This window comes from Hemiscyllium ocellatum, unplaced genomic scaffold (assembly GCF_020745735.1).
Source record: "Hemiscyllium ocellatum isolate sHemOce1 unplaced genomic scaffold, sHemOce1.pat.X.cur. scaffold_3366_pat_ctg1, whole genome shotgun sequence".
NCBI lineage: Eukaryota > Metazoa > Chordata > Chondrichthyes > Orectolobiformes > Hemiscylliidae > Hemiscyllium > Hemiscyllium ocellatum.
Window position 1 is genome coordinate 29,157 of NW_026868395.1, and position 10,844 is coordinate 40,000.

Here is a 10,844-nt window from a genome sequence, read left to right on the forward strand (position 1 = left end):
TGGGATGGGGGTAAATTAATATCTGGGTATTTGGGGTTTTCATTAATAATATAAACTGGGATGGGGGTAAATTAATATCTGGGTATTTGGTGTTTGTATTAATAATCTAAACTGGGATGGGGGTAAATTAATATCTGGGTATTTGGGGTTTGTATTAATAATATAAACTGGGATGGGGGTAAATTAATATCTGGGAATTTGGGGTTTTCATTAATAATCTTAACTGCGATGGGGGTAAATTAATATCTGGGTATTTGGGGCTTGTATTAATAATATAAACTGGGATGGGGGTAAATTAATATCTGGGTATTTGGGGTTTTCATTAATAATATAAACTGGGATGGGGGTAAATTAATATCTGGGTATTTGGTGTTTGTATTAATAATCTAAACTGGGATGGGGGTAAATTAATATCTGGGTATTTGGGTTTGTATTAATAATATAAACTGGGATGGGGGTAAATTAATATCTGGGAATTTGGGGTTTGTATTAATATTATAAACTGGGATGGGGTAAATTAATATCTGGGTATTTGGGGTTTACATTAATAATATAAACTGGGATGGAGGTAAATTAATATCTGGGTATTTGGGGTTTGTATTAATAATATAAACTGGGATGGGGGTAAATTAATATCTGGGTATTTGGGGTTTACATTAATAATATAAACTGGGATGGGGGTAAATTAATATCTGGGTATTTGGGGTTTACATTAATAATATAAACTGGGATGGGGGTAAATTAATATCTGGGTATTTGGGGTTTACATTAATAATATAAACTGGGATGGGGGTAAATTAATATCTGGGTATTTGGGGATTACATTAATAATATAAACTGGGATGGGGGTAAATTAATATCTGGGTATTTGGGGTTTACATTAATAATATAAACAGGGATGGGGGTAAATTAATATCTGGGTATTTGGGGATTACATTAATAATATAAACTGGGATGGGGTAAATTAATATCTGGGTATTTGGGGATTACATTAATAATATAAACTGTTGAAGTTGGTGTTAATTCCTGGGGGACAGTGTCTGAATGCGGGCTGTCTGATGTTTCCATGTGGGAGTTTGGGAGGACCCTGCGCGGTCCCACAATGCCCCGGGCCCGTCCGCGGCAAGATGGCGGCCATGACAGGGCTCTATCTCTTCTGCGTGCGGCGCCGTCCTCCCGGCGTGCCCCGCGCGGGTCCTCCCAGCCCGCCCGCGGTCCTCCCGGCCGCCTTCCCGGCGCGCCTCGCGCGGCCGAACCCGGAAGTCGGGGGCTCTTCGCGCCGGCGGGAAAAGCCCTGGGGAAGGAGCAACGCCGAGCCGCTGGGGGCGGTCGCCCCAAACTTCCTGGAACCGGCCCCCCGGGGTCTCCCGGAGCCCGGGGCAGGGGCCCTGTGACGTCAGAGCCTCCCTGGACCCCCCCCACCCCCCAGGTGCGGACCTGAGAGGGAGCATGTGGGGGAGGGGGGGGAGCTGTTCTCCCCATCCCCCCCCCCTTGTTGGGGGGAGGGGGTTAGGTGGGGGGTAGAGGGGCTGAATGGTCTCCCTATCGCACCGCTCTTCTCTCTTCCCTCCTTCCGCCCCCCCCCCTCCAGGGGCGGTGTTGGCGGAGGGATAGGAGGGCTGCCATGGGCCGAATGGACTGTATTCCCTCCCCCCCCCCCATCCCGCCGGGTCCCAGGGGGGCTAGACTGGGGATTGAAGGGCTGACCGGACTCGGTATCTTCCCCGTTTCCCCCCTCCCTCCTCGTTCAGGGCTAGACTGGGGATAGAGGGGCTGAATGGATTCCATATCTTCCCCGTTCCCTCCCTTCTTGCTCAGGGGTAGAGGGGCTGAATGGACTGGATATCTTCCCCATCCCCTCCCCCCTCGTTCGGGGCTAGACTGGGGATAGCGGGGCTGAATGGACTCAATATCTTCCCCATTCCCTCCCCCCTCGTTCGGGGCTAGACTGGGGATAGAGGGGCTGAATGGATTCCATATCTTCCCCATCCCCTCCCTCCTCGCTCGGGGCTAGACCGGGGATAGAGGGGCTGGATGGACTCCATATTTTCCCCATTCCCTCCCTCCTCGCTCGGGGCTAGACTGGGGCTAGAGGGGCTGAACGGACTCAATATCTTCCCCATTCCCTCCCCCCTCGCTCGGGGCTAGACTGGGGATAGAGGGGCTGAATGGACTCCATATGTTCCCCGTCCCCTCCCTCCTCGTTCGGGGCTAGACTGGGGATAGTGGGGCTGAATGGACTCCATATGTTCCCCGTTCCCTCCCTCCTCGTTCGGGGCTAGACTGGGGATAGAGGGGCTGAATGGACTCCATATGTTCCCCGTTCCCTCCCTCCTCGTTCGGGGCTAGACTGGGGATAGAGGGGCTGAATGGACTCCATATGTTCCCCGTTCCCTCCCTCCTCGCTCGGGGCTAGACTGGGGATAGAGGGGCTGAATGGGCTCTACCTCGAACCGTTCCCCCCTTCCCTTCCCTCCCCCCACCCCCACCTCCTCCTCTGGGGGGGTTTGTGGGCAGGTGGCGGAGGGATAGGGAGGGTGCGATGGGTCGAATGGACTGTATTTCTCCCCCTACCCTGCCGCGTCCTGGGGGCTAGACTGGGGAGCGAAGGGCTGAACGGACTCTATCTCCCCCCGTTCCCTCCCTCCCAGGATGGAGGGACAGTACGGGATGAGTGTCCCTCTCTCTCTCCCTCACTCACTGTCTCTCTCCCTCCCTCCCAGGATGAGGGGACAGTACGGGATGAGTGTCCCTCTCTCTCTCCCTCACTCACTGTCTCTCTCCCTCTCTCCCAGGATGGAGGGGACAGTACGGGATGAGTGTCCCTCTCTCTCTCCCTCACTCACTGTCTCTCTCCCTCTCTCCCAGGACGGAGGGACAGTACGGGATGAGTGTCCCTCTCTCTCTCCCTCACTCACTGTCTCTCTCCCTCTCTCCCAGGACGGAGGGACAGTACGGGATGAGTGTCCCTCTCTCTCTCCCTCACTCACTGTCTCTCTCCCTCTCTCCCAGGATGGAGGGACAGTACGGGATGAGTGTCCCTCTCTCTCTCCCTCACTCACTGTCTCTCTCCCTCTCTCCCAGGATGAGGGGACAGTACGGGATGAGTGTCCCTCTCTCTCTCCCTCACTCACTGTCTCTCTCCCTCTCTCCCAGGACGGAGGGACAGTACGGGATGAGTGTCCCTCTCTCTCTCCCTCACTCACTGTCTCTCTCCCTCTCTCCCAGGATGAGGGGACAGTACGGGATGAGTGTCCCTCTCTCTCTCCCTCACTCACTGTCTCTCTCCCTCCCTCCCAGGATGGAGGGACAGTACGGGATGAGTGTCCCTCTCTCTCTCCCTCACTCACTGTCTCTCTCCCTCTCTCCCAGGATGGAGGGACAGTACGGGATGAGTGTCCCTCTCTCTCTCCCTCACTCACTGTCTCTCTCCCTCTCTCCCAGGATGGAGGGACAGTACGGGATGAGTGTCCCTCTCTCTCTCCCTCACTCACTGTCTCTCTCCCTCTCTCCCAGGACGGAGGGACAGTACGGGATGAGTGTCCCTCTCTCTCTCCCTCACTCACTGTCTCTCTCCCTCCCTCCCAGGACGGAGGGACAGTACGGGATGAGTGTCCCTCTCTCTCTCCCTCACTCACTGTCTCTCTCCCTCCCTCCCAGGATGGAGGGACAGTACGGGATGAGTGTCCCTCTCTCTCTCCCTCACTCACTGTCTCTCTCCCTCTCTCCCAGGATGGAGGGACAGTACGGGGTGAGTGTCCCTCTCTCTCTCCCTCACTCACTGTCTCTCTCCCTCTCTCCCAGGACGGAGGGACAGTACGGGATGAGTGTCCCTCTCTCTCTCCCTCACTCACTGTCTCTCTCCCTCTCTCCCAGGACGGAGGGACAGTACGGGATGAGTGTCCCTCTCTCTCTCCCTCACTCACTGTCTCTCTCCCTCCCTCCCAGGATGAGGGGACAGTACGGGATGAGTGTCCCTCTCTCTCTCCCTCACTCACTGTCTCTCTCCCTCTCTCCCAGGACGGAGGGACAGTACGGGATGAGGGGAGAGTGCGGGATGAGTCGGGAACACCAGGAACTGCTCCGCTCCCACCGGGTCTCTCTGGCCCAGGAGCTGGTTCCCGAGGAGCTGCTGCAGCACCTGGTTCAGGACAGTACCCTCACCGAGGAGATGCTGCAGCACATCGAGGTACCTCACCCTCCAAACCCTCACCCTCACCCCCTCACCCTCCTCACCCCCTCACCCTCACCCCTCACCGAGGAGCTGCTGCAGCACCTGGTTCAGGACAGTACCCTCACCGAGGAGATGCTGCAGCACATCGAGGTACCTCACCCTCCGCACCCTCACCCCCCTCACCCTCCTCACCCCTCACTGAGGAGCTGCTGCAGCACCTGGTTCAGGACAGTACCCTCACCGAGGAGATGCTGCAGCACATCGAGGTACCTCACCCTCCGCACCCTCACCCTCCTCACCCTCACCCCCCTCACCCTCCTCACCCCTCACTGAGGAGCTGCTGCAGCACCTGGTTCAGGACAGTACCCTCACCGAGGAGATGCTGCAGCACATCGAGGTACCTCACCCTCCACCCCCTCACCCTCCTCACCCTCACACCCCTCACCCTCACCCTCCTCACCCTCACCCTCCTCACCCTCACCCTCCTCACCCTCACACCCCTCACTGAGGAGCTGCTGCAGCACCTGGTTCAGGACAGTACCCTCACCGAGGAGATGCTGCAGCACATCGAGGTACCTCACCCTCACCCTCCGCACCCTCCACCCCCTCACCCTCACACCCCTCACCCTCCTCACCCCTCACCCTCCCCCTCCTCACCCTCACCCTCACCCTCCGCACCCTCACCCTCCACCCCCCTCACCCTCCTCACCCTCACCCTCACCCCCTCACCCCCCTCACCCTCACCCCCCTCACCCTCCTCACCCTCACCCTCCTCACCCTCACCCTCCTCACCCTCCTCACCCTCACCCTCCTCACCCTCCTCACCCTCCTCACCCTCCTCACCCTCCTCACCCTCACCCTCCTCACCCTCCTCACCCTCACCCTCCTCACCCTCACTGAGGAGATGCTGCAGCACATCGAGGTACCTCACCCTCCAAACCCTCACCCTCCACCCCCCTCACCCTCACCCTCACCCTCCTCATCCTCACCCTCACCCTCACCCCTCACTGAGGAGATGCTGCAGCACATCGAGGTACACCCTCCTCACCCCCCTCCCCCTCCTCCCCCTCCCCCTCCTCCCCCTCCCCTCCTCCTCCTCACCCCTCACCCCTCCCCCTCACCCTACTCGCCCTCCCCCTCCTCACCCTACTCACCCTCACCCCTCCCCCTTCCCCCCGCCTCCCCCTCCACCCCTTCACCCCTCACCCTCCACCCCCTCACCCCTGACCCTCACCCCTCCCCCCCTCACCCCTCACCCCACCCCTCCCCCTTCCCCCTCCGCCTCCCGCTCCACCCCTCCCCCTCACCCTCCACCCCCTCCCCCTCACCCTCCACCCCCTCACCCTCCCCCTCCTCACCCTCCCCCTCCCCCTCCTCACCCTACTCACCCTCACCCTCCTCACCCTCCTCACCCTCACCCCCCTCACCCCCACCCCTCCTTCCCCACCCCTCCTCCCCCCGCGCTCTCCCCCCGCGCTCTCCCCCCCGCCCCCTCCCTCTCCCCTCTCCCTCTCCCCCTGCTCTCTCCCCCGCCCCCTCCCCCTCCCCCCTGTCCCCAGCACCTTGACGATCTCTCTCTCTCCCCCCCCCCCCCCCCCCCCCCCCCCCCCAGGGTGTGGGCGGAACGTTCCGGAAGAACGTGGAGCTGCTGCGGATCCTGCCGAAGAGGGGGCCGCGGGCGTTCGACGCCTTCGTGTCTGCGCTGGTCGCTACCGGGCAGCAGCACCTGGCCCAGAGTCTGCACAGCACGATCCCACAGCAACAGGAGGAGGAGGAGAACCGCACGGGGGAGGTGGGTGAGGGGGAGGGAGGGAGGGAGGAGGGGGGTGGAGGGAGGAGGGGGGTGGAGGGAGAGGGAGGTGGAAGGAGGGAGGAGTGGGATGGGGGTCTCTCTCTCCCCTTCCGTGCCCTCTGACCCCGGTCTCTCTCCCCCACGTGCCCTCTGACCCCGGTCTCTCTCCCCCACGTGCCCTCTGACCCCGGTCTCTCTCCCCCCCCGTGCCCTCTGACCCTGGTCTCTCCCCCCCGTGCCCTCTGACCCTGGTCTCTCCCCCCCGTGCCCTCTGACCCCGGTCTCTCCCCCCCGTGCCCTCTGACCCCGGTCTCTCTCCCCCACGTGCCCTCTGACCCTGGTCTCTTCCCCCCCCCCCCCCCCCCCCCGTGCCCTCTGACCCCGGTCTCTCTCCCCCCCCGTGCCCTCTGACCCCGGTCTCTCTCCCCCCCCGTGCCCTCTGACCCCGGTCTCTCTCCCCCCCGTGCCCTCTGACCCCTGTCTCTCTCCCCCACGTGCCCTCTGACCCCGGTCTCTCTCCCCCACGTGCCCTCTGACCCTGGTCTCTTCCCCCCCCCCCCCCCGTGCCCTCTGACCCCGGTCTCTCTCCCCCCCGTGCCCTCTGACCCCGGTCTCTCTCCCCCCCCCGTGCCCTCTGACCCCGGTCTCTCTCCCCCCCCCCGTGCCCTCTGACCCCGGTCTCTCTCCCCCCCCGTGCCCTCTGACCCCGGTCTCTCTCCCCCCCCGTGCCCTCTGACCCCGGTCTCTCTCCCCCCCGTGCCCTCTGACCCCTGTCTCTCTCCCCCACGTGCCCTCTGACCCCGGTCTCTCTCCCCACGTGCCCTCTGACCCCGGTCTCTCTACCCCCTGTGCCCTCTGACCCCGGTCTCTCTACCCCCTGTACCCTCTGACCCTGGTCTCTCTTCCCCCCCCCCCCCACCCCGTGCCCTCTGACCCCGATCTCTCTCCCCCCTGTGCCCTCTGACCCCGGACTCTCTCCCCCCCTGTGCCCTCTGACCACGATCTCTTCCCCCCCCCCCCCCCCCGTGCCCTCTGACCCCGGTCTCTCTCCCCCCCCCCCCCCCCGTGCCCTCTGACCCCGGTCTCTTCCCCCCTGTGCCCTCTGACCCCGGTCTCTCTCCCCCTGTGCCCTCTGACCCCGGTCTCTCTCCCCCACGTGCCCTCTGACCCCGGTCTCTCTCCCCCCCCGTGCCCTCTGACCCTGGTCTCTCTCCCCCCCGTGCCCTCTGACCCTGGTCTCTCTCCCCCCTGTGCCCTCTGACTTTGGTCTCTCTCCCCCACGTGCCCTCTGACCCCGGTCTCTCTCCCCACGTGCCCTCTGACCCTGGTCTCGCTCCCCCCTGTGCCCTCTGACCCCAGTTGCTCCCCCGTGCCCTCTGACCTCGGTCTCTTCCCCCCCCCGTGCCCTCTGACCCCGGTCTCTTTCTCCCCCCTGTGCCCTCTGACCCTGGTCTCTCTACCCCCTGTGCCCTCTGACCCTGGTCTCTCTCCCCCCTGTGCCCTCTGACCACGGTCTCTTCCCCCCCCTCCGTGCCCTCTGACCCCGGTCTCCCCCGTGTCCTCTGACCCCGGTCTCTCTCCCCCCTGTGCCCTCTGACCATGGTCTCTCTCCCCCCGTGCCCTCTGACCCCGGTCTCTCTTCCCTGTGCCCTCTGACCCCGGTCTCTCTTCCCTGTGCCCTCTGACCCCGGTCTCTCTCCCCCTGTGCCCTCTGACCCCGGTCTCTCTTCCCCCCGTGCCCCCTGACCCCGGTCTCTCTCTCCCCCCCGTGCCCTCTGACCCTGGTCTCTCTCCCCCCCGTGCCCTCTGACCCTGGTCTCTCCCCCACCCGTGCCCTCTGACCCCGGACTCTCTCCCCCCTGTGCCCTCTGACCCCGGTCTCTCTCCCCCCGTGCCCTCTGACCCCGGTCTCTCCCCCCGTGCCCTCTGACCCCGGTCTCTCTCTCCCCCCGTGCCCTCTGACCCCGGTCTCTCTCTCTCCCCCCCCGTGCCCTCTGACCCCGGTCTCTCTCTCCCCCCCGTGCCCTCTGACCCTGGTCTCTCTCCCCCCTGTGCCCTCTGACCCCGGTCTCTCTCTCCTCCCCCCTGTGCCCTCTGACCCCGGTCCCTCTGACCCCGGTCTCTCTCCCCCCGTGCTCCCTGTGCCCTCTGACCCCGGTCTCTCTCCCCCCGTGCCCTCTGACCCCGGTCTCTCCCCCCGTGCCCTCTGACCCCGGTCTCTCCCCCCGTGCCCTCTGACCCCGGTCTCTCCCCCCTGTGCCCTCTGACCCCGGTCTCTCCCCCCTGTGCCCTCTGACCCCGGTCTCTCCCCCCTGTGCCCTCTGACCCCGGTCTCTCCCCCCTGTGCCCTCTGACCCCGGTCTCTCCCCCCTGTGCCCTCTGACCCCGGTCTCTCCCCCCTGTGCCCTCTGACCCCGGTCTCTCCCCCCTGTGCCCTCTGACCCCGGTCTCTCCCCCTGTGCCCTCTGACCCCGGTCTCTCCCCCCTGTGCCCTCTGACCCCGGTGTGTTCTCTGTTTCCAGTCTCTCCGGGAGGTGCTGGGGTCCCCGGTCCAGGAGAGTCACTCCCCCCCGAAGAGAGCCAGGATTTCAGGTGAGGCTGTGAGCGGCGCTAGAGAAATTCACAACCTCGGGATGGGGGGGGGGGGGGCTCTCTCCCTCCCTCCTCGCGGTGACTCTCTCCCTCCCTCCCCCCCTCCTCGCGGTGACTCTCTCCCTCCCTCCCCCCCTCCTCGCGGTGACTCTCTCCCTCCCTCCCTCCTCGCGGTGACTCTCTCCCTCCCTCCCTCCCTCCCTCCTCGCGGTGACTCTCTCCCTCCCTCCCTCCCTCCCTCCTCGCGGTGACTCTCTCCCTCCCTCCCTCCCTCCCTCCCTGCGGTGACTCCCTCCCTCAGTGACTCTCTCCCTCCCTCCCCCCCTCCTCGCGGTGACTCTCTCCCTCCCTCCCTGCGGTGACTCCCTCCCTCAGTGACTCTCTCCCTCCCTCAGTGACTCTCTCCCTCTGTCTCCCCCCCCCCCCCAGATGTGATGGAGTATTCCCTGGATGGTGGGGATGGACCGGAACTCCTGGCCGTTCAGCCCAGCACAGCTCGATTCTATCAGGATCACCGCCAGACGGTAACTAGGGCCACACAACGCTGACGGGGCCCTCCCCCTCCCCCTCCCCCTCCCCCTCCCCCTCCCCCTCCCCCTCCCCCTCCCCCACACTGCCCCCCTCCCTCTCCCCCCTCCCCCTCCCCCTCCCCCTCCCCCTCCCCCACACTGCCTCCCTCCCCCCCTCCCCCTCCCCCTCCCCCTCCCTGATGTGTCCCTGACTCTCTCTCTCTCTCCCTCCTATCGGATGTGTCCCTGACTCTCTCTCTCTCTCTCTCTCTCTCTCCCTCCTATCGGATGTGTCCCTGACTCTCTCTCTCTCTCTCTCTCTCTCTCCCTCCTATCGGATGTGTCCCTGACTCTCTCTCTCTCTCTCTCTCTCTCTCCCTCCTATCGGATGTGTCCCTGACTCTCTCTCTCTCTCTCTCTCTCTCTCCCTCCTATCGGATGTGTCCCTGACTCTCTCTCTCTCTCTCTCTCTCTCTCTCCCTCCTATCGGATGTGTCCCTGACTCTCTCTCTCTCTCTCTCTCTCTCTCCCTCCTATCGGATGTGTCCCTGACTCTCTCTCTCTCTCTCTCTCTCTCCCTCCTATCGGATGTGTCCCTGACTCTCTCTCTCTCTCTCTCTCTCTCTCCCTCCTATCGGATGTGTCGCTGACTCTCTCTCTCTCTCTCTCTCTCTCTCCCTCCTATCGGATGTGTCCCTGACTCTCTCTCTCTCTCTCTCTCTCTCTCCCTCCTATCGGATGTGTCCCTGACTCTCTCTCTCTCTCTCTCTCTCTCTCCCTCCTATCGGATGTGTCCCTGACTCTCTCTCTCTCTCTCTCTCTCTCTCCCTCCCTCCTATCGGATGTGTCCCTGACTCTCTCTCTCTCTCTCTCTCTCTCTCTCTCCCGCCCTCCTATCGGATGTGTCCCTGACTCTCTCTCTCTCTCTCTCTCTCTCTCCCTCCTATCGGATGTGTCCCTGACTCTCTCTCTCTCTCTCTCTCTCCCTCCTATTGGATGTGTCCCTGACTCTCTCTCTCTCTCTCTCTCTCTCTCTCTCTCCCTCCTATCGGATGTGTCCCTGACTCTCTCTCTCTCTCTCTCTCTCTCCCTCCTATCGGATGTGTCCCTGACTCTCTCTCTCTCTCTCTCTCTCTCTCTCCCTCCTATCGGATGTGTCCCTGACACTCTCTCTCTCTCTCTCTCTCTCTCCCTCCTATCGGATGTGTCCCTGACTCTCTCTCTCTCTCTCTCTCTCTCTCTCCCTCCTATCGGATGTGTCCCTGACTCTCTCTCTCTCTCTCTCTCTCTCTCTCCCCCTCCTATCGGATGTGTCCCTGACTCTCTCTCTCTCTCTCTCTCCCTCCTATCGGATGTGTCCCTGACTCTCTCTCTCTCTCTCTCTCTCTCTCCCTCCTATCGGATGTGTCCCTGACTCTCTCTCTCTCTCTCTCTCTCTCCCTCCTATCGGATGTGTCCCTGACTCTCTCTCTCTCTCTCCCTCCCTCCTATCGGATGTGTCCCTGACTCTCTCTCTCTCTCTCTCCTCCTATCGGATGTGTCCCTGACTCTCTCTCTCTCTCTCTCTCTCCCTCCTATCGGATGTGTCCCTGACTCTCTCTCTCTCTCTCTCCCTCCTATCGGATGTGTCCCTGACTCTCTCTCTCTCTCTCTCTCTCTCCCTCCTATCGGATGTGTCCCTGACTCTCTCTCTCTCTCTCTCTCTCTCCCTCCTATCGGATGTGTCCCTGACTCTCTCTCTCTCTCTCTCTCTCTCTCTCCCCTCCTATCGGATGTG

General features: G+C 62.2%; 1 protein-coding gene across 2 annotated transcripts in view; it reads left to right on the top strand.

The window, feature by feature from the left end:
- The first annotated feature begins 1,354 nt into the window (after positions 1-1,354).
- The window catches only part of casp2 (caspase 2, apoptosis-related cysteine peptidase), a 17,660-nt gene continuing 8,170 nt past the window's right edge, over positions 1,355-10,844 (top strand). The window contains exons 1-5 of one of the 2 annotated variants that reach the window (XM_060823085.1): positions 1,355-1,429; positions 4,021-4,189; positions 5,787-5,966; positions 8,489-8,558; positions 8,988-9,082. In XM_060823085.1, coding sequence (XP_060679068.1) covers positions 4,040-4,189; positions 5,787-5,966; positions 8,489-8,558; positions 8,988-9,082 — 495 coding nt within the window. In that variant the 5' untranslated portion in view covers positions 1,355-1,429; positions 4,021-4,039. Of the gene's footprint in view, positions 1,430-4,020; positions 4,190-5,180; positions 5,208-5,786; positions 5,967-8,488; positions 8,559-8,987; positions 9,083-10,844 lie in introns of those variants that run through there. The other variant, XM_060823084.1, reaches the window with a different exon arrangement.